Source organism: Sorex araneus, chromosome 8 (genome assembly GCF_027595985.1).
Source record: "Sorex araneus isolate mSorAra2 chromosome 8, mSorAra2.pri, whole genome shotgun sequence".
Lineage (NCBI taxonomy): Eukaryota > Metazoa > Chordata > Mammalia > Eulipotyphla > Soricidae > Sorex > Sorex araneus.
Window position 1 is genome coordinate 3032226 of NC_073309.1, and position 26229 is coordinate 3058454.

Here is a 26229-nt window from a genome sequence, read left to right on the forward strand (position 1 = left end):
AAAGGAGAAAGGATGAGTGTCTGCTCTTGGCAGACACGCTCACACATGCACACACGCACTCACACACACATACACGCACATTCACACACTCATACACACATATACACACTCACATACACACATATACACACCCACACACACACATACACTCACACATATACACACACACTCACAGACACACACTCACACATACACTCACACATATACACACACACACTCACACACATACATACACACACACTCACACATATACATTCACACACACATATACACACTCACACCACACTCACATATACACTCACACATACACACACATATACACTCACACACACATACACACACACATATACACTCACACACACTCACACATACACACACTCACACACACACTCACACACTCTTACCCTGTTGCTCCCTACGCTCATCCCCTATGTGCCCCAGGGGTCTCCCAATCAAAGGCCCTGGGGGTCTCCTAAGGCCCTGAAGGTGACCCGACCCACACCCCGGGGGTCTCCCACAGCTGCGGGCGCCGCCTGGGACTCTGGCCCTGGAGCTTCTCTCAGGGCCCAGGGCCCGGCCCAGGGCAAACCACAGCCCCCACTTCCAGAGAGGTGGGCTCCCCTCACCCAGTACTCTCAGGACCTGAGTCAGAGAAGCCCCCGCCCGGGCGAGGGGCCCGCTCCTCGGGAAGGCGCCTCTGCTTCATCTGGGGCCACCCTGGCTCTGTGCTCGGGGCCACCCTGGCCTGTGCTCGGGGCCACCCTGGCCCTGTGCTCGGGGCCACCCTGGCCTGTGCTCGGGGCCACCCTGGCCCTGTGCTCGGGGCCACCCTGGCCCTGTGCTCGGGGCCACCCTGGCCTGTGCTCAGGGCCACCCTGGCCCTGTGCTCGGGGCCACCCTGGCCTGTGCTCGGGGCCACATGCAGACCTGGGTCGGGATCAGGCTGCAGGCGGAGCCAGCTGGGCCCGTCCACCTCCCCGGGGAGAAACCAAGCCCGCCCTGCACCCCCGCTGCCCGGCCGCCCCCCCACTGCCCCGTGCACCCTCTGCTCTGTCCCGAGCGGGGGGGCAGCAGCCGGGACCCCGCGCCCGCTCACCGATCTCTGCTGCTCGAACATGAGCTTCTTGTAGAAGACGTGGAGCTGCTCGAAGCTGAGCTCGTCCTTGAGCGCGCCTATCTCCTGCAGGGGACACATGAGCGCGCGGGCTGCTGCCCGCCCCGTGGACCCGCCCCGGGAGAGCCGGGAGCCCCACAGGACCGGTCAGAGTGCGGAACTCCCCCTGGGGACACAGAGGTCCCCGACGCCTCCTCTATCCCGGGGTCGAGGGGGGCTCCTCCCGTCAGTGCTCGGCCCTGTGAGGCTGGGGCTGCCGCGGGTGGCATGGGAGGGCTCCTCCCGTCAGTGCTCGCCCCTGTGGGGCTGGGGCTGCCCAGGGCAGCATCGAGGGCTCCTCCCGTCAGTGCTCGGCCCTGTGGGGCTGGGGCTGCCCAGGGCGGCATGGGAGGGCTCCTCCTGTCAGTGCTCGGCCCTGTGGGGCTGGAGCTGCCCAGGGCGGCATGGGAGGGCTCCTCCTGTCAGTGCTCGGCCCTGTGGGGCTGGGGCTGCCCAGGGAGGCATGGGAGGGCCGAGGCCCGAACCCAGAGCAGTTGCTGCTCCCCCCCAGCCGCAGCCCTGGCCCCACAGGCCCCCTCAGGCTCCAGAACCCCGACTTCAGGGGAGACGAGCTCGTGCCCTTCAGAGCCCCTCTGGCGGTACGAGGGCCTCGGGCCATTTCCTGGACCTCTTCGGACCCTCGAGTCCCCAGCCGCGGGGAGCACCAGCGGGAGAGGCAGGACTATTCCCTGCCAGGCCGGCCACCCCCAGGGCAGGGTCTCGAGTGGCCTCGGGGGGCGCAGGTCAGCAGAGGGCCCTGGGAGGGGGGGTGGCTGGTGCAGCCCCCCGAGCCCTGGCTGGCCCCTGGACAGGCCATCCCTGTCCCGGCCACCGGGGCTGACCCACCCCCAGATGGCCCAGGGACGCCAGGTGACGGGGTGGGGGGACTGGGAGGACACGTCCCTCTTGGTCCCCCATCAGGAGGACGTCCACGTGCATTCCCGGAAGGAAGGTGGACTTGGGGGCCGGGGTGCAGCAGGGGGAGACGGCTCGCCACCTCCGGGCAGGCCTCCGGGGACCCCAGCGCTGCCTCTAGGCCAGACTCACCGCGAACTTGTCCCGCAGGAGCTTGGCGCTGCCGACCTTGTAGTTGACCAGGGGCAGGATGGCCTTCAGCTCCCGGAGGCTGATGCTGTGGGATGGACGCGGTCAGCGGGGGCCCGCCACTGCCCTGACCACGCGGGGGCAACGTGACCTCCGACATGACGGGGCCTGACGGAGGTCACCGATGGCCAGGCAGCGGGAGGGGCAGGGCGCTCCCCGGACTGGGCCCCCCCCAGAGGGGCTAATCCGAGCGCCCATCCCTGGCAGGAGAGGGACAGAGAGACACCGGGGGTCACGCCCGCCTGCCCGAGGGGCCACTCTGCAACAGGGGCTGGGCCGCGGGAAGCGCCGAGACGCCCAGGGTGGGGCGGGCGCCTGCAGCTCATGGCCAAGCACATCGTCCCCACGGGGCGTGAGGGTGGACACTGCACCCCGAAACCTGGCTGGGCCCCATGTCAGCAGTTGGCCGGGGGAGGGGCAGGAAGGCTGCCCCGGGCATGGGCTGGAGAGCAACACGGGGAGGGAAGGAGGGTCCCGGGCTCTGGGCACGGGCGGGGCACCCGGCAGCTCCCCCGGGGGTCCCATGCCCGGCACAGGGGCCCCGCAGGGACGCGGGGCGTGGACGGCTCCGGCCAGGGAAGGCCGCGCGCCAGGCCCGCTGGTCTCTGCAGCGTCCCGAGGGCGGCAGGCCAGGCCGCGGCCCGGCACATGCAGTAACACCCCCCCATCCATCCACGCCCCCACCGGGGCCTCGGGAAAGGGGCTTCCCACTCGCGGGAGGCAGGACACAGGGGCGGGGCGGGCCGGAGACAGGCGCCTGCTCGGGGCAGCAGGAAGGGGACACAGTGGGAGGGTCACTCCCCAAGAGGGCCGGGCCGGACACGTCTCAGCCACGGAGGGTGGGGGCTGGTGCGGAATGTCCCCAGGGGAGCCCGGGGGGGTCGTGTGTCCACCCCATGTCAGCACCAGCCAGGGCCCCCCAGCACGAGAACGGAAACATCCGTGGTGGCACCACCCCAGGGCGAACAGGCCCCTCCCCCTGGGAGGGGACAGGTCAGAGAGGGGGCAGTGAGCCGGCCGCCACCAGCGTCCACTGTGTCCACGCAGGACCACATTCCCACCCCCGCCCTCGGCACGGAGGGAGGAGGCCCTGGCGGCCCCCGGGGCGTGCCGGGCAGTGCCAGTGACCAGCCCGGCGGAGAGCAGGCGAGGGAGCAGCGGCGAGAGGGGAAAGGCCTGAGAGGCCGGGAGGGCCGCACAGCCACCAGGCCCGGCACGAGAAGGGCAGCGCCCTGGACACACGGAGGGGAACGTGCCACCCGCCAGAAATGCAAATCTAAGCAAAAGACCAGCAGGTGCCCTCGGCCCCGTCCCCCGAGGTCACAGCCAGCGCCCCAGGGCGCCCAGCTCCACGGCCAGCACCTCGCAGGCCCCTGGACAGCTGGGAGCGGCCCAGCCCACGTGGGGGCTGGAAGAGGAACGAAAGTTTCTGATTCAGAAACGCCCAGTGTAGTCACCTCTGTGCACCCAAGTCTACAGCACCCCGGGGCGGAGCACCCAAGGCTGGAGCACCCCGGGGTGGAGCACCCAAGGCTGGGGCACCCCAGGGTAGAGCACCCAAGGCTGGAGCACCCTGGGGCTGGAGCACCCAAGGCTGGAGCACCCAAGGCTGGAGCACCCCGAGGTAGAACACCCAAGGCTGGAGCACCCTGGGGCTGGAGCACCCAAGGCTGGAGCACCCCGGGGCTGGAGCACCCAAGGCTGGAGCACCCCGGGCTGGAGCACCCAAGGCTGGGGCACCCCGGGGCTGGAGCACCCAAGGCTGGAGAACCCTGGGGCTGGAGCACCCAAGGCTGGAGCACCCCGGGGCTGGAGCACCCAAGGCTGGAGCATCCAAGCTGGAGCACCCCAGGCTGGAGCACCCCAGGGCTGCAGAACATCCACCCGCACACAGGCCGCCCCCGGCTCCCCCAGCAGGACCACACACAGGAAGGAAGGGGCTCAGGGATGCAGGTTTTGTGGCCCAAGTCTCCAGGCTCGCAGAGTCGGGAACGGCAGCCTCCCCCGTCTCCCCGTGCCTCCGGGAGCCTGGCACTCACACCCACAAACTGCCGCTGCCGTATAAGCTCATTAGCGGCCATGATCCTGACGCGCAAACAAACCTCCCAGAAGGGAGCAACGCAAGGGCAACACACTGCCAAGGTGCCCGGGGCCCCAAAGTCACCATCCCGTCAGAAAAAAAATTAACCTCAGCTGCATCACCGTACTTAGATCTGGTAATTCCAACAGCTCACACTCTGCCCACTGATGCACCAAGACACGGGCGGAAGGGCTGCCCTTCCCTTCTCGCACACGTCAACACTTCCTCTAAGGAAGCCTTTCTGGGTCATTGTTGGTGGGTTATTCGTAACAAGCCATACAAAATAAATTACTCAGGCCCTGCCTTGGGGGCAGGCTTTGGGGTCCGGGCGGAAACATTCTAAATAATGGCGGTGGGAAGGTGTAATGGTGGTGGGACTGGTGCTGGGATAGTAAATGCAATAAACCGTTGTGAACTTTATCACTGTGTCACTGTCATCCTGTTGCTCATCGATTTGCTCAAGAAGGCTCCAGTAACGTCTCCATTGTGAGACTTGTTACTGTTTAAAAATATAATTACATTAATTTTAAAAAGAAGAAAGGGGCTGAGGACACCCCAACAGTGGTCAGTGGTCACGTCCAGCACCCTCAGCTCACAGCCTGGCCGAGACACACTGTCTGCACATCAACAGACGCACACATACATAAACAGACACACAAACACACACACACCACATATAGACACACACATACACACTCATACACAGACACACATACCACACAGACACACACACATACATACACTCACACACATACACACACCACATATAGACACACACATACACACACACTCATACACAGACACACACATACCACACAGACACACACACTCATACATACACTCACACATACACAGAGACACACACTTTCATACTTACACACTCACGCACACACATGCACACGACTGGTTGGCCAGGTGCAGGCCAGTCAGTGCCCGACCCACCCGTGTCCTGTCTCTCTGGGCTGTTTGTGGGTCTGGGGGCGCCTTCCCGGGACAGGGACCCTGCTGGGGGGGGACAGGAGGCCACTGCCCCGATGTTGGCAGGAGCCGAGGATGACTGGCCTTGGGGCCTCACACAGGCAGGGCCCTGCCTCATCCCACACTTGCATCAATTAAAAAAATCAAAAAAATTAAATAAGTAAAAGCGGGGTCCGGGAGAATCAGGGGTGCCTGAGCCTCACCTGTTCCTTCTGGTCTGATCCACAGAATAAATCTGCTTCCGCAGCCAGCTGGGGAGAGAGACAGAGGGAGAATGTTGGCAGCTGCACCAGCCCACGGGGGTCCCTCGTGGAGGGTCCGAGGAAGTTTCCCACCTCTGCAGCCCGAGCTCTGCGACGCCCCCAGCTGGTGGAAAGGGGGTTCCCTTCGCTGCCACCTGCAAGCCCCCAGAGGGGTGAGGGACACGGTGCCCCTCGGAGGGCGTGACTCTGCACGCCCATCCACCCTGCGCTGGCCGCGGGGAGCCACCCGACCGTGCGCTGAGTGGGCGCCGCCTGCATACCTCTCGATCATGGTGGGCGTGGACGCGGCCGCCACCTCCCGCAGCAGGATCTTCAGGCCCGACAGCCACCGGGCGGCGTCTTCCTTGGAGTCGGCTGGGGGGGCGGAGAGGAGATCGGGTCAGCCCCTGCGGAGACGCCGTCCGGACCCCGGGGCGGGAGCGAGGCTGTGCCAGCCCTGGTGCCCGTTCCCGTACTCTCCCGAGAGCTGGGCATCAGAGCCCCGGCACGCCAGCGCCCACCTGGAGCCTGGCACGGGGAGGGCCGTGGCCGTGACCTGGGGCTGTGCCACGCCACCTTCCCTTGTCCGAGACAGGAGCTGCTGCAACTCCTTCCGGCCGGCGCAGCGCCAGCAGGGGCACTGGGACCACCCGGGAGCCGTGGCAGGGACGGGCCGTGCCCAGCTCTCTGCCCGGGGCTGAGGAAGGGGCGGGGGCAGGGCTGACCCGTGGGCACTCCCCACCCCCAGCCAAACTCGGCGGCCGGGCTAAGCGGACAGCTCGGGGGGCTTCCGGGCCCCTCTCCTGCCCGTCAGACCCAGGCCCCGGGCGGTGCTGGGTGCCACGGCCGCGGCTGAGGCCGCAACTCCCCTCCAGGTGCTCACCACGGCACCAGCCTGTCCAGCATCAGCCAGGGCCAGCCTGGGCCGCCTCTGTTCGGTATGCACATGTGTACACACAAGTGTGTGTCTGTGTGTGCCTGTGCATGTGTGTACACGTGTGTATGTATACATGTGTCTGTGTGCGCCTGTGTGTACATGTGTGCACGCAAGTCTGTGTGTGTGCCTGTGTGTATATGTGCACATGTGTGGGCATGTATGGTGCATGTGTGTGCCTATGTATGCTTGTATGTGTATGCATGTGTGTGCATGTGTGTGTGTGCGTGTGTGTGCCTATGTGTGCTTGTATGTGTGTGTGTGTGTGTGTGTGTGCGTGTGCACACACAGGTCATTTAGCTGCACGAAGGCCCCACAGATGAGAGCCAGGACCGGCCTCGGCTCGCAGCTCAGGACAGTGGAGGTGCGGGCGGGCTCTGCTTTCTCCCCGAGCCCGTTGCCGCTGCAGCCGGCCCCCGGCGGCCCGAGCACGGCGGGGGAGCGGGAGCACTCACCGGCCAGGCTGAGCGTGCTGAGCACGAACTGCGAGCCGTAGAAGATGGAGAAGCAGCAGTCGTCCTTCTGGCGCACGGCCTTGGCGCGCTCAAAGTCCTTGCAGTTCTTCCCGGGCCGCACCTCCTTGATCTCCTGGATGTCCACTGCGGGAGGAGGCGCGGAGGACATCAGAGGCCGGGCACGGCCCCCGGGCTGACCCAAGGTGACCCGCTGGCCTCAGGGCCGCCCCCAGCCCCGGGACGGCCTGTGAGGCGGCAGGAAGCGAGGAGGGGGCCGGCCAGCCCAAGGGCGCCTCCTCCGGGGCTGGGGAGCAGGGAGGGGCGGGCCTGGCCGGCAGGTGGTCCCTGAGCACACGGCCAGGAGTGGCCCCTGGAGACCGGAAGCACAGCCGAGAGCTGACTGGTGGGCCCCTCCCTCTCCCCAGACAGACACTCGCTGAGGCCGGAGTCCACCTGCTCCCAGGACAGACGATGTCCGGCAAGGTCACGGGAGAGCGTGGTGCTGTAAAGCAGACACACACACACACACACACACACACACACACACACACACACACCCCTCACAACGCTTCTCTAACCGTTCTCCTCCCACTGTGTCTCCAACACGGGATGACATCATCTTTCTTCCAGCAAAAATCTACGTGTGACGTGTGACGTGCACTGACAACAGATAGTGACAGATAAGGTGACGGCCCGGCCGGTCCCGCAGAGCACCTGGGGTCTGGGCGGGGAGACAGGCGCGCGGAGTCTCTACCCGCGAGCGAGGGCTGCGGAGCCCTCCGCCTTTCATCCCGGTGTCGGGGTCCCGGCCCCGCGACACACGGCCTCCTTGTGACAATGAAGTGGAGGCTGCATTTCACCAAACATCTGCATAAGGACAGAGTCACCCGTCAGCCCCTTCACCCACTGGCGCACACACAATAGAGTCGTGTGGCCGCCCAAAGCCAAACTAAGCCTTCTCCTGCACCACAGAGACTAAAACCTTGGCCCCGTAGTAGCTGAGGGCACTCATGGGCAGAACCACGTGGAGCACTGTTCGAGAGCACTATGGGGAGCACTGAGAGGGCATTATTGGGAGCACTGTCGGGAGCATTGTGGGAGCACTGTAGGGAGTATAGTGGGAGCACTGTGTGGAACACCATGGGGAGCACCGTCTGGGAGCATTGTGGGAGCACTGTAAGGAGCGGGCAAGGCTCTCCTCACTGGAGATGGGGTGTGGACCGTGAGCACGTGTGCATCCGCACACACACGGCCACACGCCTGCAGGACAGGCCACGGCGGTCGCTCTCTGAATTCTTACCACCTGCATCTTTTCTCTGGGAACATATGAAGGTCTGTTGCTCAAGACGCAGCATCCAGGGGCCGGAGAGGGAGTGCAGGGCCCTGTGCCCGGCCTGCGTCCACCCCGGCCACTGCCCAGCCCTGCCCGGCCCCCAGGCTCCGCACGTCCTCACCCCGCACACAGCCGGAGTGGGCAAGCACAGCCGTGGGCTGGCCGGGACGCACTGTCCTTTGCGCTCAGTGGGAAGCTCTCGCCCGTCTCTCAGCCCCCCCCACCCCACCAGCCCCTCCAGACTCGCGTCCTCCCCGTCTGGACGTGTCACGCCCCCTCCTCTAAGCAATTTCACCTCTTAGGACACCGAAGGAGGGGCTGGAGCCATAGCACAGCGGGAAGGGCGTTTGCGTGCGGCCCACCCAAGTTCGATCTCCGTCATCCCATAAGGTCCCCCGAGCAATTACCAGGAGCAATTCCTGAGTGCAGAGCCAGGAGCAACCCTGAGCACCGCCGGGTGGGACCCAAAGAGAAAAAAAGAAAAGAAAGAAGAGAAGAGAGAAATGCCAAGTGCGAGACCGGAAACAGAGCCAGAGCGGGGGGCCGGGCGCTGGGCGGGTCCAGCCTGTCGTGACCAGCCCCGGCCCGCGCAGTGGGCAGCCCCACAGGGAGGCCCTGTGCCCCCAGAGGCGCCCGGGAACGAGAGCCGGGAGGCACCGGACCTGGGGTCTCAGTCTGGGCAGGCCCAGGGCTGCCTCGGGGGTGGGGGGTGGGGGGTGGGCTGGGGGCAACCACCCCCTCGATGCTGGGGGGCGGGACAGTTTGCAGGCCTGAGCTCCGGCTCTCCTGAGGGGGCACCCCCGCCCCCGCCCCCGCTCAGCTACAGGGCCCAGCCCGCCCGCCCGGCACTGCCGGCGTCTTGCTGGGCCCCGGCACGGAGATGCCGAGATGCCGGCTCTGCTCCCCAGTGCAGCTCGGCCCCTCACACCCCTGCGGCGGGCGAGCTGGGAGCGCCTTCGAGAGGCTAGGAAACGGCTCCTGAGGGGGCCCACCCGCCCCCCTCTGCTCGGCAGCCCGGCCCCTTCCCGGAACCCCCCACCCCTGAAACTGGCGCTTGTGTTCTTGTGGGTTTCAGCCGCCCACTCGGCAGCCCCCCCTGCCCTGAAACTGCTCCTCCTCCTCCCGTCTCCCCCGTGTGGCTCTGGGGGTCCTCCCCACCCAGTGCTCCGACCCCCGACCCTGGGCCAGGCAGCGGCCCCTTCTCCAGCCCACACCTAGTCCCAGGGGACGCTCTGCCACCAGGCTTCTCGGAGCAGCTTCCGGGAAGCGCAGGACGGGGCCAGGCCACCCCCCGCGCGGACCCCCGGTGTAGACCCCGGGCTGGAGCCTGCGAGGACAGGCTCGGTCACCGACTCGGCACTCAGCACCTCCCAGAGGCGGGGCCGGCGGAGTTTTCCGCCCCCGCCGCTCCTCGGGTGCTGGAATGTGTGTCAGGGCCTGGGACGCTCAGAGCTCAGTGCTCAGTGCTCAGCGCTCAGCGCAGCCCCCGGAGGGCGGAGGGCGTTCTCACACGGCCTCGACCACAGCCCCGCCGCCCGGTTTCGCTCTGTCTCAGCGCGGGCGTCCCGGGGCAGACCTGAGGAGCCGGGGCTGCGGGGTCCCTGCTCGTCGTGGCGGAGGTGCCTGGACGACCGGCTGCACCCAGGCCCCGGCCCCCGAGCTCGCTCCCCCCTAAGTGTCACAGCGCAGGGCGGCCGGCCCCTGCACTTCCGTCCCCAAGTGGCAAACACCCACGGGGAGACACGCCCGTGGGAACCTGGTAAACTCTGGGGCTGGAGCGACAGCACAGCGGGGAGGGCGTTTGCCCTGCACGCAGCCGACCCGGGTTCAATTCCCAGCATCCCATAGGGCCCCCCGAGCACCGCCAGGAGTGATTCCTGAGTGCAGAGCCAGGAGTGACCCCTGAGCATCGCCGGGTGTGGCCCAAAAAGAACCTGATACACTCAGCTCCTCCAGGCCACTCGGCGGCTGCTGAAAGGACCAGCGGGAGCTGAGCCCCCCCAAAAGGGACAGCAGGGGGGGCACACGCCCAGAACATGCTCCCGTGTGAACTGTCTGTTGGTCTCTCTGAGGGGGGTGGGAGGCCGGAGAAACAGACATTTCCCTCGGGGCATGCACCCACCCACACACACACACACACACACACACACACACACACGGGTGCGGGGGTGACCTCGGCCCCCTCTGAGGGATGCCTGGGAACCCCCAGAAGAGGACTCGCTTCCTTTATACACGACCCGTGTCGCTCCTCGCCTGCCTTGCTTTAGCCAGCAGAGCCTCGAGACCACACAGCAGGCGCTGGAAACATAGCACAGCGCGGAGGGCCTTTGCCCTGCACACGGCCGACCCGGGTTCGACCCCCTGCATCCCATAGGGTCCCCTGAGCACCGTCAGGAGTGATTGATTCCTGAGTGCAGAGCCAGGAGTCACCCCTGAGCATCGCCGGGTGTGACCCAAAAAGCAAAAGGAAAAAGAAAAAGGGATCTCAGGGCAGCCCTCACTCCGGAGAGGCGACTGTCGCCTCCCCCTGGGGCCCGGGGCCGCCCCGCCTGGGCCCCATCTGGGTGGCCGAGGGGCCCACGGCCGGCCGGGGAAGAGGCTGTCCGAGGAAGGCCGTGTCCTGCGAGAAGAGATGCGGTGAGTCGGCCCTGGCACCGCAGGCGTGTCGGCGGGGACGGGAGACCACTGTGTGGCGCTCCGGGCGCGGGCGGAAACGCTGCTGAGGGGTGAGGCTGGGCCTGGGGAGCCTCGGGATCCGACCCGAGGCCGCGGCAGAGGCGCAGGTCGGCACAGGGGTGCTGCTGCACTTCTGACTCTGTTTTCCTCACTGGGCGCATCCCCGTTAAGTGCTCGCGGGCGCAGGGCCACGAACTGACGCTGGCACAGGCGGCTGATCCCCAACACCGGCCCGGCCGGGTTCGAATCAACCACACGCGCGTTACACCTTCCCCGAAAAGGAGGGTGTAGAGACACGTGTGAACTCTGGGCAAGGAGGTCGGGACGGACATGGGCCCGGAACCCACCGGCCACCCAGTGTGTCGGCGGTGCTGGGGACAGACGCCAACCGCTGATCAAACTTCCCGAAGGAACCGCGCACACTCAGACGGGGAGGGGCCGGGAAGCGGCCCCTGAGCCCAGAGCTGGGACTCAGCCCCGAGTACCACCAGGAGTGCTCCCTGAGCCCAGAGCCGGGACTCAGCACTCAGCACCACCAGGAGTGATCCCTGAGCCCAGAGCCGGGACTCATCCCTGAGCACCGCCAGGAGTGATCCCCGAGCCCAGAGCCGGGACTCAGCCCTGAGCACCGCCAGGAATGACCCCCGCCGAGCCCAGAGCCGGGACTCAGCCCCGAGCACCACCAGGAGTGGCCCCTGAGCCCAGAGCCGGGACTCAGCACTCAGCACCATCAGGAGTGATCCCTGAGCCCAGAGCCAGGACTCAGCACTCAGCACTGCCAGGAGTGATCCTGAGCCCAGAGCCAGGACTCAGCACTCAGCACTGCCAGGAGTGATCCTGAGCCCAGAGCCGGGACTCAGCCCCAAGCACTGCAGGAGTGCTCCAAACACCCAGACAAGAAAAGGGAAAGAGGAGGAGCCGGTGCGCGCGGCCCCCGTTTCCCGGCGTGACCGGGAGGGCTGGCGGCGAGGGGACTCCCTCACGATGCAGACCAGGCCCAGCCCGGCAGCTGCCCCCGCGGGTCCCCGGGCCCGACTGCCCCTTGCCTGTCCCCGTGCCAGCTTCTCCACACCACCTCCCCCCACACGCCCGAAATAGATGCACATGCAAACGACTGATAAGCCCCACTGAACCCGGCAGGAAGTGCCCGCAGGGGGCCTGGCACGCCCCCCGCCCCGCCCCCGACATTTGCCAGGGGGCTGAGACCCGCAGTTCCTCTGGCCGTCCACCGGGAGGCCGAGGCCCTGCGCCCTCTCAGTGGGCGCCTCCACCGCCGCGGCCCCCACAGGCCATTCTCCGCAAGCGCCCCCCAGCTAAGGGACGGGCAGGCACGCCGGCACAGCGGGCAGGGCCCTGGGCCCGACCCCCAGCGCCCCCGAAGGCCCCCTGAGGCCCACCGGGGTGACCCCTGAACAGAGCCAGGAGTGAGCCCCGAACCAACACAAGCAACCCCAGCGCCAGCGACACCCACGTGCACGAGCCCGGTCCCGGGTGGGGGGGTCTGGTGTGGAGCGGGGGTCGGTCCATCCCCGAGGGGGCGGGAGCCCCTCACTCCGCTGTGCAGGGAAAGAACATGAACAACGTCTGGGGAATCAGTGAGTTCAGCCACTCGGAGAAAACTCCGGACCCTCAGCAACAGCCCCGCCAGGCAAGGCCGGGGCCTGGCCCGCACACACTCGGGGCTCGGGGGAGGACCCCTGGGGCCTGGCCCGCGCGCGCGCGCACCCAGGGGTCGGGGGAGGACCCCGGGGGCCTGACCCGCGCACTCAGGGGTGGGGAAGGACCCCCGGGGCCTGGCCCGCGCGCACTCGGGGCTCGGGGGAGGACCCCTGGGGCCTGGCCCGCGCGCGCTCGCACCCAGGGGTCGGGGGAGGACCCCGGGGGCCTGCGCGCACTTAGGGGTCGGGGGAGGACCCCGGGGGCCTGCGCGCACTCAGAGGTCGGGGGAGGACCCCTGGGGCCTGACCCGAGCACTTGCACCCAGGGGTCAGGGGAGGACCCCGGGGGCCTGACCCGCGCACTCAGGGGTCGGGGAAGGACCCCCGGGGCCTGGCCCGCGCGCACTCAGGGGTCGGGGGAGGACCCCGGGGGCCTGGCCCGCGCACACTCAGGGGTCGGGGAAGGACCCCCGGGGCCTGCGCGCACTTAGGGGTCGGGGGAGGACCCCGGGGGCCTGACCCGCGCGCACCCAGGGGTCGGGGAAGGACCCCGGGGAGCAAATGCCGCGCGCTGTGACAACGGACTTGAGGGGCCGGAAGGCAGCCTGCCAGGGCCGGGCCTGGGGGGCCGCCAGCGTTCAGACCCCTCTCCAGACCCCTGCCCCACCCGCCCCAGGCCCGGGTCGCACGCGGGGCAGCTCTGGGCTGGGGGTGTGGGCCGTCCCGGGTCACCGTGCCCCATGGCCCTGCTCTGGGCGACGCACCTGCCCCTGCCCCTCCGGTCCGCGCAGGGCAGGGCGGTGCCCAGGGCAGGCCGCCCCCGGGGAACAGTGACGAGGGGCCGACTGGACCCGCCGCCCCGCCCGGCCTGAGCTAGGAACAAAAGCCCCATTTTCTGCGCCGCTCCGGAAGCTGAGGTCACCAGCCGGGTCCCCCGGGCCAAGGCGCCTCTCCAGACCCCGTCCCTCTCCTGCGTCCCGCTCCCAGAGGCCCCCGGGAGGCCCGGGGGATGGGTTCGAGTCTGGCTGCAGGAAGACCCCAAGGCAGGAAAGACCACCCCACCCCCCCACTGCCCAGTAAATCCAGTTCCTAGAAGACGCCGGAGATTCTCTGCTCCGAGCCGGCCTGGGAGGGGCCTGGGCCCCAGGGGCCGCGCTCTCCCGAATGAGGGTGAGCCCCTCCCAGGGACACCCCCAGAAGCACAGCCGCCGCCTCCATGGGTCTGGCCTGAGCGGTGCTCAGGGCTCACTCCTGGCAGTGCTCAGGGCTCACTCCTGACAGTGCTCAGGTCTCACTCCTGGCAGTGCTCAGGCCCCACTCCTGGCAGTGCCCAGGACTCACTCCTGGCAGTGCTCAGGGCTCACTCCTGGCAGTGCTCAGAGGCCTCACCCTGGCTCTGCGTGCAGGGCTCACCCCGCCAGGCCGTGAGGTACGGCTTTGGGCGCTGGGGCCCCACTGCAGTTGGCCGTGTGCCCGGCGAGTGACCACACGCCTGAGCTGTCCCTGAGGCCGGACCGGCCTTCCCAGACTCCAGTCAGTTTGGGGGCCGCGCCTGGGGGGCTCGTTCTGCGCTCACGGTCACTCCTGGCGGGCTCCGGGGACCACACGGGGGCCAGCGCGGGAGCCCTCCCCGCTGTCCAAGCCCCCCAGCGCCCCCACCCCCTCCTTGGGCCCCAGCAGCCCTCCCGGGACCCTGACCCCTCGGAGCATGCGCGCGGGGCCGGAAGGCGCTGCCAGCCCCCCCACCGACACCCCCTTCCTCTTCTGCGGTTCCCCTTTCTGCCTCCCGACAGCCCCGCGGCCCGCCCGGCGCTGCAGCTGCACCGAGCAGGCACGCGAGCAAGGCCCCGCGCTGCCCACTGGGCACTTGGGTCCCCGGCCCCGGACGTGCCCAGGCCCCCGCCACGCCCTCTGCCCGCGGAAGTGACACTTCTTGCCCCCGGGACTGCAGTGGCCAGTCCCGCCCCGCGGGGCATTGGGCGTGCACGGGGCGCTATCCGCACCCGGCAGCCAGGAGAGGGGGCAGGGCACCCCGCCTCAGTAGCAGCTGGCGGTGCCCCCCGCCCTGCGTCTGTGGGGCAGCGTGGGCGCGAGCAGCCTCCACGCAGCTCCGTGCCGGGTGCCCCCCACAGAAAAGACTAGGCAGCCCCCGCTGGCCGCCTGCCCCAGCTGTGCAGACAGTGACCCCGGGGGGGGGGGGCGGGGGGGGCGCCCCCTGCTCTGCTCGGGCCAGTGACCCCAGGGCCACCGCCCGCACACCCTGCCGTGTGCCGGCCCAGCCAGGCTGCTTTGCCTTTGCAAATGAGGCCGCGGGGTGTGGGGGGCCCGGGTCGGCCTCATTTCCCCACCGGCCCGGGTTTTGCAAACCCCAGAGGGCGGGAGCAGGCCTGCAGGCAGTTCCTGTTGGCGAGACCGAGGGGGAGGAAGCCCTGCCCTCTGGGGAGGGAGGGTCCCTCTTCTCCGGCCCCCCAGCCTTGGGGGGCTGAGCCCAGCACACCCCGCGCGCAGCAGCCAGAGCAGGGCCGGGACCCCAGCATTTGGAGGGACCCCGCTGGCCCCCACTCGGGTGCGTGAGGTCCACGGACCCCGGGCACGGTTGTGGGGGTCTGCGGGAGCCCACACGACCCCACCCCTGCGGGGGAGGAACTGCAGAGGGGAGGGGGCGGGAGAACCCCGCCCACGGGAGGGCCGGGGACCCCAGAGTGGCCAGGGAGAGGACCCCCACAGCCTCCCCGAGGAAGTGACCTCCAGGGAGGCCCGAGCAAGGCAGAGCCGTGCCGAGATCGAGGACTAGGAGGTGGAAAATAGAGCGACCGAGTACGAAAGAAGTGCAAGGGTTCGAGAGAGAAAAGTCCAGGGCGTGTCCGTGAAGGAGCAGGAGGAGCCGAGGGCTGGCCCGGGCCTGCCCCTCCCCTGCCTGGCCCTTTGGACCAGGCCAGTTCCGCAGTCCCTCCCCCCTGCGCAGGTGGCCTGCGGTCACCTGCTTGCTCCTTCTCCCTCCCCGGGAGCACAGGCTGCGCCACAGCCGACGGCCCGCCCCGGCACCTCCCGCTGGAAACACACGGCCGGGGGCGGGGGGCGGCTGGCTGCATGCCCCGACTCCCACATACACTGAATACACACTACACACACATATGCAGACCACGTACACTCCACATACAGACCACATGCATGCCACATACATTCTACACACAGTACACAGACCACATGCACACTATATGCAGACCACATACATTCCACACACACGTTACATGCGGACCACATGCATGCCACATACACTCCATACAATACTGCATACTGATAATATACATACTACACATAGACCACATGCCATATGCATTCTACATAGACCATATACACACTACACATAGCACATATGGACCACATACAAGCTATATACAGGCCACACTCTATATGCACATGGCATACAGGCCACCTACATGTTATATACACGCCACGTACACGCTACATACATCTATTCTATATACACACAGCCCCACCAGGGGTGATCCCTGAGCACAGAACCAGCGATAAGCCCTAAGCACAGCCAGGTGTGAACGAAAGAAAGAGAAGGGGGAAGGAGAGAAAGAAAGAGGGGCTGGAGCGATAGCTCAGCGGGTAGGGCGTTTGCCTTGCACGCGGCTGACCCGGGTTCGATTCCCAGCATCCCATATAGTCCCCTGAGCACGGCCAGGGGTAATTCCTGAGTGCATGAGCCAGGAGTGACCCCTGTGCATCGCCGGGTGTGACCCAAAAAGCAAAAAAAAAAAAAAAAAACCATAAATAAAGTCTGGGGCCAGAATGATAGCACAGCAGGCAGGGCATTTGCCTTGCACGTGGCCGACCCGGGTTCGATTCCCAGCATCCCATATGGTCCCCTGAGGACAGCCAGGGGTAATTCCTGAGTGCAGAGCCAGGAGTAACCCCTGTGCATTGCTGGGTGTGACCCAAAAAGCAAAGAAAGAAAGGAAGGAAGGAAGGAAGGAAGGAAGGAAGGAAGGAAGGAAGGAAGGAAGGAAGGAAGGAAGGAAGGAAGAAAGAAAGAAAGAAAGAAAGAAAGAAAGAAAGAAAGAAAGAAAGAAAGAAAGAAAGAAAGAAAGAAAGAGAAAGACTATTGGTGTGGCTAAACCGCAACTCAAGAAAATAAGGCTCGCTGGATGAGTCCTGGAAGAAACGCACATCAGTGGGAAACCAGCGAAATCTGGAGCGTGGGGCCCGGCTGACACGCACAGGCCAGTGGCCGAGAGACGCCCGGGGCTGAGGCACACACGAGCCTTGCGTGCGGCCGAGCCCAGCTCAAGCCCGCCCCAGCAGAGAGCAGGAGCCCCCGAGCCCGGGGGCACGGCACAGGACCCCCAAATAAAACAAAGCACAGAACAGTCAGGGAACAACGCAACTCCTGGTTTGGGCCAATTCACTGCCCCGCGGGGACGGGGAGGCACCAGCCCGCGCAGGGCCACGGGCCCTCCCAGCCAGAGCGGGGACGGGGAAGGACCAGCCCTCGCAGGGCCACAGGCACTCCCAGCCAGAGCGGGGACGAGGAGGCACCAGCCCGAGCAGGGCCACAGGCCCTCCCAGCCAGAGCGGGGACGAGGAGGCACCAGCCCGGGCAGGGCCACAGGCCCTCCCAGCCAGAGCTCCGCCCCGCAAACAACGCCCAGGCAGGAAAATAGCTGCAAACCGGTCACTCTCCATTACAAGTGGCAGAGACTTGTCTGAAAGGGCAGATCATGGTTCCGAGTGCGTCCAGTGGAAAGTGTAGGGGGCAAAGCGATAATCCAGCGGGGAGGGCGTTTGCCTTACTCGCAGCCGGCCCCGGGCTTGATTCCCGGCATCCCATAGGGTCCCCCCAACGCTGCCAGGAGTGATTCTGGGCGCAGAGGCAGGAGCCACGCCTGAGCACCGAAACAGGAGAGAGTAAGAGAAAGGCAGCGCCAGCGCCACAGAAGGGTACTGGCGGGGACGGGGTGCGAGCCCGGCCCACCGCGTTCGCGGACCAGACCCCAGCGAACAGAAGAGAGAGATGGCGGAGGTGGTCAGGTCCCCTGTGCCCAGACGCAGGCTGGCAGACTCCCCAGAGCTAAGGCCCTCCGGGTCTGCCAGGCGCCATCCCTGGGTCTGGAGCCAACCCGGAGTCACCTCCCCGCGGGGCACAGGACCCCCGAGAGCTGCGCCCAGCCCAGGGGACCCTTCCCCCTCCACTCCACCCCCCGGCCCTGGCGCCGTCCCGAGAGAACAGTCAATCTCGGCGCTGAATGGCCGAGCCCGCTGCAAAGGGGGTGTTGGCGGAACCAGGCTGGACAGCCCGAGACGGCTGGACGCAGGCCGGAGGGTCAACGGAGCCGCACTGCGCTGGCCTTACACACGGCTGGGCCCTGGGTTCGAGTCCTGGCACCCCGAGCCCACCAGGAGTGACCCCGGTGCCTCCCGGGGAAGCGGCCCCAAACCAGAAACCAACCCCTCGGGGCGGATGCTGCAGCCGGGGTCCTGGCTGCGGGGAGGAGCCACCCCGGGGCCCTGGCCGGCCCGCCGGGAGGGCGCACAGGAAGCCGGGCCCCTGAGCCACTGCCCGCAGCGCTTCCTGCTCCGGAGGGAGGAGAGGAACCGCATCCTCGCCGCCGGGGGATGCCCGGGCAGCCCGGTGCCCAGGCCGGACAGAGGGACGCGGCTAGACGGGTTCCCCGCGGCCGCCGGAACGAGCTGCCCGAGGGCGCCCAGATCAAGACGTGGCCGGGAAGGGCCCTCGAGGCCCCGGGAAATGGGGCCCCCAGCAGAGGCTGGCGCCTGCCCGTAGCCCGCCCCAGGAGACCCTCCCGCAGGACGCCGCCCCTGGGGTTCCCATGTGCACAGCTCGGAGCCCCCTGCACTGGCCGGACCCCCGCTCACGGCCCACAGGGGCTCTGAGGCCCAGAGCTGAGGAGCAGGCGGCCAGCAGGGCCGTCCCCGGGAGGAGTCCATCCTAGTGGGAGGCCGGGGGGGCAGTGAGGGGGGAGAAGGGCCCACTATGACAACGGTAGCTGGACACGGTCACTCTGGACAGGAACCGGGTGCTGAGACGTGAAGGGATGGACACGACAAGCTGTGAGAGCCTGTGCTGAGAATCACGATGGCCAGAAGGAGACAGACAGACAGACAGACAGGGGGGGAAAGAGGGAGAGATAGAGACAGAGAGAGAGGGAGCAAGAAAGGGAGACAGAGAGAAAAAGAAAGTGTGCACAGAGGCAGGCCAGTGCGGGCGGGGGTGGCGGGAGGGAAACTGAGGCACTGGTGGCGCTGGAACATTGAGTGACCGGAACCCAACCAAGAACAACTCTGGATCTGTGTATCTCACGGCGATTCAATAAAAAAATTAAAAATTTTTTCAAGAAAAGAACTGGGCCCGGGGGGGTTGGAGCGATAGCACAGCGGGGAGGGTGTTGGCCTTGCACGCGGCCGACCCGGGTTCGATTCCCAGCATCCCATAGGGTCCCCTGAGCACCGCCAGGGGTGATTCCTGAGTGCAGAACCAGGAGTGACCCCTGAACATCGCCGGGTGTGACCCAAAAACCAAAAAAAAAAAAAAAAAAACCAAGAACTAGGCCCGGTCACACCACCCAGGCGGGCGGCCTGGGGCCCGGCCCCCTCTGCAGAGCAACAGCAGCAAAGAGAAACCTTGGATCTCGGGGGGGGGGGGGTTTCGTTCTTTCGTTCTTTTCAAATTTTTGGTCCCAAATGCTGTTCTGTCAGAAACGCCTCTGCTGGTAGGAAATTATGCAAAGCTGCGCCCTGCCTACCGGCCGCGGCGCCTCTATTCCGGGCCTCTGCGCGGCTGACCCGCGCCCCTAGGCTGAGGCCCGCCGCCTTCTTTCTTCTAGAGCCACTTCCTGCGGCCCCAGCGAGGAGAGCGACCCCGGGACCCACACACACACCCGCGGCCTCGGAAGCTGCGTCTGGGGCCGGGGACGCTCAGGTGCTGGCCGCGAGCCAGAGGGCTCCTGGTCTTCATCCACGGGGCCCGGAGCCAGGACAGCGCGCCGACCCAATCTGGTCCCTGCGCCACAGACGGCCCCGAGCACAGAGCCAGGAGTAACGCGAGCAGCGCTGGGCGTGACTATGGGATGAGGAGGGTCTCATGAAGGCTATTTCTCAGTATTCTTTGATTTGAGGCGGCAGAGGGTCCCCGCACACCCGGAGTGCACACGGCCCCCAGAGCCCAGCGGCCCTGCCCCAGCCCCACTCTCCACGGGGGCCCTGGCCTCCCGCCCGCCCGATCCATTTCTTTACCCCGCACATGTGAGGGGCGCCCTGTCTCTCTGTCCGCCGGCTTCACTCAGCGCCGAGAGCCGCCTCTCCCTTCTCCCGAGCCAAGCAGGGCTGTGAGGGGCTTGACACGGCCTGTGACGGCAAATGAAACGGCAGGACAGCACAAGAGGGAGAGAGAGAGAGAGAGAGAGAGAGAGATGAGGGGGGGTGTGAAAGAGAGAGATGAGAGGGTGTGTGTGTGAGAGAGAGATGAAGAGTGTGTGTGTGAGAGAAAGAGAGAGAGAGAGATGAGGGTGTGTGTGTGTGTGTGTGTGTGTGTGTGTGTGTGTGTGATGAGGTGTGTGTGTGTGACAGAGAGTGAGAGCCCGGTCGTTACGGTCTGCGCCTGAGTCAGTCCATGCTGAACGCCCCCCGGGTTGGGGTGCAACCCCAGGCCCCTCACCCCAAGTCCCCATGGCGGATCCTGCCCGCTTGCATTTCACGCGTTTCCTTCGGAACACCTTAGAACGGGAACCTGCTTCCCCTGGGGCGGAGGGGTGGCTCCCAGGTGGCTGCTGGGGGCCAAGGTCACTCTTGTCAGCTAGGCTAGTGGTTCACGCAAGGGCTGAGGCTGTGGGGTGCTCGGCCAGCAGTGCTCGGGGACCAAGTGCTGGAGCTGGGTCAGCCACGCGCGAGGGCTTCACTCCTGCCACACTTCCCGCGGGACGCACAGCTGGGATCCGAGCCCAGGGCTGCCAGGGCCACATCCCCCCTCAGTCCCGCTGACCCCATGGAACAGCGGCGCGGGGGCCGCTCCAACCGCAGAATCCCCCAACAGGACAGACACGGGCGCTGGCGCCCAGAGCGAGCGGAAGGCAGGCGTGTGGCCGAGGGGGTCCGGGCCGGGGGACCCGCTGACGCACAGGGCCCCGCACTGGCCACCGGAAGGAGGCGCCTGAGGAGGCAGAAACCCGCCCCCAGGGCTCCCGTGTGTCCCCGGGGGTCCGTGTGCGTGTCCTTGTCCCCATGTGCTCCCCGGGGCTGCCCCGTCCCTGGCCTCAGCCCACAGCCGGCACATGCCTGACCACCTCACGCCTGACCCTCCGCAGAGCAAAGGCCCCGCTGCGGGTGGCAACGGCTCAGGCGACAGACGCTCTCCAGGCCCAGGGGACGGGACACTGGGCGGCCAGAGGCAAGAGCAGGACGCAGGTGACACACAGCCACGCACAACGCACGCACGCACACACATCCACACATACAAGGGCATGCACACGTCCATGCACGTGAGGACACGCACACGGACAAGGACACACACCGACAGGGACACGCACACACAGGGACACGCACACACAGGGACACGCATACACAGGGACACACGCACACACACTGCCATGTGCACAGAGCACCGTGCGGGCTCCAGGGTGGTGCCCACCTTCCTCCCTGGGCCTCGGGGGGTCTCTCGTCCAGGTCCCCCGACAGGGTCCGAGATGCAGGTCAGGGGTCCGTCTGGGCGGGCCCCGGAGTCACGGGGCAGGGTGAAGGCAGCTGAGGGGCGGCCGTGAGCGGGTCACGGGGAGGCCAGCGCGGGGGGGGGGGGCACGGGGGCGCGGGAGGGGCAGATGGCAGCCGGGCCCTGCCACTGCCCCCCGCCCAGCCAGTCCCCGCACACAGACCCCGAGCCACAGCTGACGCAGAGACGCCCCCTCCCGTCAGGCACCGGCTGCCCCCGCAGAGGAGCCGGCCTCCAGGCCCAGCACCCAGGGGCCCCGGACACCCAGGCCAGGGCCCCGGGCAGCCACCCCGCCAACAGGCACGCAAGCAGGACTCCACTGTCCAGTGCTCGGCGGGGACCCAGCACAGCCGTGCTGGCCCTCGGGGCAGCCACAGGAGCTCGTCCACTCTGGGAAAGCAGAGGGCCGGGAGGGACGGGAAGGGCTCACACAGAAGGAGGAGGGAGGAGGCTCAACAACCTACTGACCAACCGGTAGGGCGTTTGCCTTGCACATGGCACACCCGGGTTCGATTCCTCCGTCCCTCTCGGAGAGCCCGGCAAGCTACCGAGAGTATCCCGCCCGCACCGCAGAGCCTGGCAAACTCCCCGTGGCGTATTCGATATGTCAAAAACAGTAACAACAAGTCTCACGATGGAGACGTTCCTGGTGCCCGCTCGAGCAAATCGATGAGCACCGGGACGACAGTGCTACAGAGTTGGCCTGACCGAGATGCACGCGTGCAGAACCCCACTCTGGCGGGTGGGGGAAGGCACTGCCCTGCAGGATACCCACCCAGTTCTACCCCTGGTCGGTCCCCAGCGCATCAGGAATGCTTCTGAGCACAGGGCCAGGAGGACCCCCTGAGCACCGCTGAGTGTGGCCCCCAAAGACAAAAAACTCAAATAAAATCCCACACAAGATGTCTGAGAATGACTCACAAGCCACGCAGGTGGGGCTCATTGATAACTCAGGGGCAGACAGGCTCAAACCACACTTTGGGTCACACCCGGCGATGCACAGGGGTCACTCCTGGCTCTGCACTCAGGAATTACCCCTGGCGGTGCTCGGGGGACCCTATGGGATGCTGGGAATCGAACCCGGGTCGGCCGTGTGCCAGGCAAACGCTCTCCCCGCGCTGTGCTATCGCTCCAGCCCCAAGGGTTTTTTTTTTTTTTAAGTCACAATTTGTTCCAGCCCTTCCTTCCCCGACTTCCTTGAAGTATCAAACTCTCCGAGCAGGGCCCTGGGCGGAGCCCCGAGGTCGGAGGAGAGCCCAGGTGTGGCCCCAAGCGATCCCCACCCCCTGACAGGCCCAGCCCTGACCCCCCTTCACGGAGGGGCTGGCCGGATCTTCTGGCTCCTCCGTCTGTTTTGGAAACAAGTCCCTTTCCGCCTGTGTTTAGTAAATACGTTCTTCCGTCGGGCCTCGTCTTTGCCGTCTCTTGACCTGGAGTTTTTACAGCTCGGGGACTGGGCCAAACCGGCCACATAAAAGCGCCTCTAAAAAGGCTTGGTCGGGGCTGGAGCGACAGCACAGCAGGTGGGGCGTTTGCCTGGCACGCGGACGACCCGGGTTCGATTCCCAGCATCCCATAGGGTCCCCCGAGCACCGCCAGGAGTGATTCCTGAGTGCAGAGCCAGGAGTGACCCCTGAGCATCACCAGGTGTGACCAAAAAAGAAAAAATAAGTAAATAAATAAAATAAAAAATTAAAAGGCTCGTTCAGGGCCAGGGAGACAGCCCAGCTCGCGTGAGGACCCCGCCTGCTACCCAGCACCGCATCCCCGGGTGTCCTATGGAAGGACAGTGGGGCCCGGGCACTGGGCAGGAGTAACCGGGGTGGCCCCCAGAGCACCACACGGGAGACCCCCGAGTCAAACACCCAGTCCCCGGCTTCCCACCCGGCACGGTCAGGGGTCGCTCCCAGGGGTGCTAGGGGCCCCACCAGGCAGGGTTCGAACCCGGGCGCTGCTCACTGAGCTGCCCTACCTGGTGATGCCCGAGTCGGCTGTGTGCGGGGCACGCACCCACCCCCCCTGCTGGGCCAGCCCCAGGCCCCGAGTCCCCGCTTTGGAGAACACCCCCTGTGCCACGGGGAACCCCGATTCCACCCGCAGTGAGGGTGAGAGGCAGCATTTCCAGGGTCTCTGAAAAGATTCCGGGGCTACGGACGCTCTACCCCGGACCCCCGCCCGGGCCCGGCCCGGCCCACCCGGCACATCACCAAGAGGTGACCAGGAAGCTGGGCCCACCCCAGTGCCGTGGGAACAAACATTTACTCAGAAATGAAGACTGGCCGCCACCTCCCAGTGGACCTTTGTCCCCTCAAAAGCAGAAGCGTGACTATAGATTAAGGCTCGGGACGCGGCCGGCAGTCGAGGCCAGAAGGGTCAGGGTCCACGGCCGTGAGCGCGGCACTTCCGCCTTCGCTACGGCGAGGCAGCTGCCCAGTCGCGATGCCAGGGCAGGGCGGGAGGGCACGGAGCCCAGCAGACAGCACATGGGACGTCAGGAAGGGGGGGCCCAATTGGGGCCCCTGTCCACAGCCAGGACTGACCCCCCCCAACACCGCAGAGTATAGCTGAGCCCCCTCGAACCCCTGGGAGTGAAAACACGCACAGATGCATCAGATGAAGGGAAGATCAGCACTCTCGCTCCCAGGGGAGGGGCCCCGCCCCCCACCCACGGGGGACCTGGACACCAGGTCCACGGCGAGCACCAGGCACGGAGCAGCAGAACGAGTCCCCCCCCTTCCCCGGCCCTGCTGCTGGAGAGACAGGGGCCGGAGAGACGGGACGGCCGGGAGGGCGCTGGCCTTACACGCGGCCAGCTGGGTCCCTCGAGCCGTGCCAAGAATGACCCCCGTGCACAGAGCGAGGACTAAGCCCTGAGCACCGCCAGGTGTGGCCCGTAACCAAAACTTGATAAATGAATCCAAAAGGGGCTCAGGTGAGGGAGCTGGGGGCAGGGTTGGGTGGTCCCGCCTCCCCCAAGGCCCCCGAGCACCCACCCCAGTGGCCCAGGCTGGAGTGACCACCAGGGCCCTAAGCCCTCCCGGGAGCCACACGATCCCCCCAACCAGCCAACCGAAGTGATCTCCGGATGGTTCAAAGGATGCGGAGTTGGGCAGGAGCTTGCTCACGTCCTGCGGCTGCTGGGACAGTGCTCCAACCTCAGTGCTGAAGGGGCCAGAGCGACAACACAGCGGGAGGGCGTCTGCCTCGCACGCCACCGACCCGGGTTCAATCCCCGGCGTCCCATAGGGTCCCCCGAGCACCACCAGGAGTAAGTCCTGAGTGCAGAGCCAGGAGTCAGCCCTGAGCACTGCCGGGCGAGCGTGACCCAAAAACAAACAAACAGAAACCTTAGCTGCTAAACACAACACGAACTTGCTAGCTCACAGACGTGAGCCCAGGGACGGGCTCACGGCCCCGCTGGGACTCGCTGCTCCCCGGGGTGCCCCTGGGCCCCTCCCCCGCCACTCGGAAGCGCAGAGACACCCAGCAGCACGCGGTGGGTGGGCGGGCGGTCGCCTCTGGCCGCTGGGTGGCCGCCGCTGACTCGCCTGGCCGAGAGGCCGCCTCAGGCTGCCCGCCGGCAGCCCCACCGGCAGGGGGAACGGGTGGGCTCCCCAACTTCCCCCGCGGCGCTCAGCAGGGCCTGCACCCAGCGGGGGCTCCTCAGAGCACCCCCGCACCCCCGCGACCTCGGAGCCACTCGTCACGGTCACAGGCGTCACACGGCAAAGTGAGGCAGGCTGGGCCGGGTCCCACCAGAAACACATGTCTGTCGTCTGCAGGACCCCGGCCCTGGCCCAGGGGCGCTGGGGCTCCTCCCACTGAGGTGCACATTCCCCTCCCGGGGACAGCGCGGGGCTCGCCCTGCCCGGGACAGGGACAGGCAGGAGGAGAAACACAGCATGCTGGGGGCAGGGCGGGGGGCGGGGACACTGAGGAGGGCTCGGGGATCCCTCCCGGCGACGCTCAGGGACCACAGCCCGCCCCAGGCGGGAACAAGCCCCGCTGCGAACACGCCAGCACCTTCTGCCTCTCTCGCACTCGGAGCTTTTTAATTTATTTATCATTTATTTATTTATTTATTTATTTTTTTGCTTTTTGGGTCACACCTGGCTCTGCACAGGGGTTACTCCTGGCTCTGCACTCAGGAATTACCCCTGGCGGTGCTCAGGGGACCCTATGGGATGCTGGGAATCAAACCCGGTCAGCCGCGTGCAAGGCAAACGCCCTCCCCGCTGTGCTATCGCCCCAGCCCCTCATTTATCTATTTATTTTATTTTTTCGGTGTTCGGTTTGGTTTTGTTTTTCCTCTTTGGGTCACACCCAGCGATGCTCAGGGTTACTCCTGGTGGTGCTGGGATCCTGGGACTCGAACCCGGGTTGGCCGCGTGCGTGCAAGGCAGGCGCCCTGCCCGCTGTGCTGCACTATCGCGCCAGCCGCTGGCGTCCAGTCTTGAGGCCACACCCAGCAGTGCTCCGGGATCACTCCTGGCCCTGAGCTCGGGGATCACTGCTGGCAGACTTGGGGGACCATATGGGATGCTGGGGGTCGAACCCGGGCTGCCGGCATGCAGGGCAGGCGCCCGCCCACTGCGCCCTCCCCGGCCCCCTCAGCACTGTCTTGGCCACTGAGCCCCCGGCACTGTCCAGCCTCGGCGCCCGCACACAGGCCCTCGGGCCAGCCCCGCCCGGCCTCTCCCGGCCCAGTGCTCGGGGCAGGCCTCAGGGAGGGGGCGGGGGGGGGGCGGCTGCAGGAAGGAGCAGCTCGGCCCCTCCTGGCTCGCAGGGGCCGCGGGGAGCCGGGCACCCCTCAGGCGCAGACCCACGTGTGCCACACGTGCTCCAGGACAAACACGCAGACCCCGTGTGTGGACACACATGCACT

General features: G+C 66.6%; 1 protein-coding gene across 1 annotated transcript in view; it reads right to left on the reverse strand.

Annotated features, from left to right (window-relative positions):
- The window catches only part of PLCG2 (phospholipase C gamma 2), an 80260-nt gene that overhangs the window by 42251 nt on the left and 11780 nt on the right, over positions 1–26229 (reverse strand). Inside the window, exons 3-7 of the mRNA XM_055145728.1 lie at positions 6947–7090; positions 5839–5932; positions 5519–5566; positions 2201–2285; positions 1097–1180 (exon numbers count right to left, since the gene is read on the reverse strand). Coding sequence (XP_055001703.1) covers positions 1097–1180; positions 2201–2285; positions 5519–5566; positions 5839–5932; positions 6947–7090 — 455 coding nt within the window. The remainder of the gene's footprint in view (positions 1–1096; positions 1181–2200; positions 2286–5518; positions 5567–5838; positions 5933–6946; positions 7091–26229) is intronic.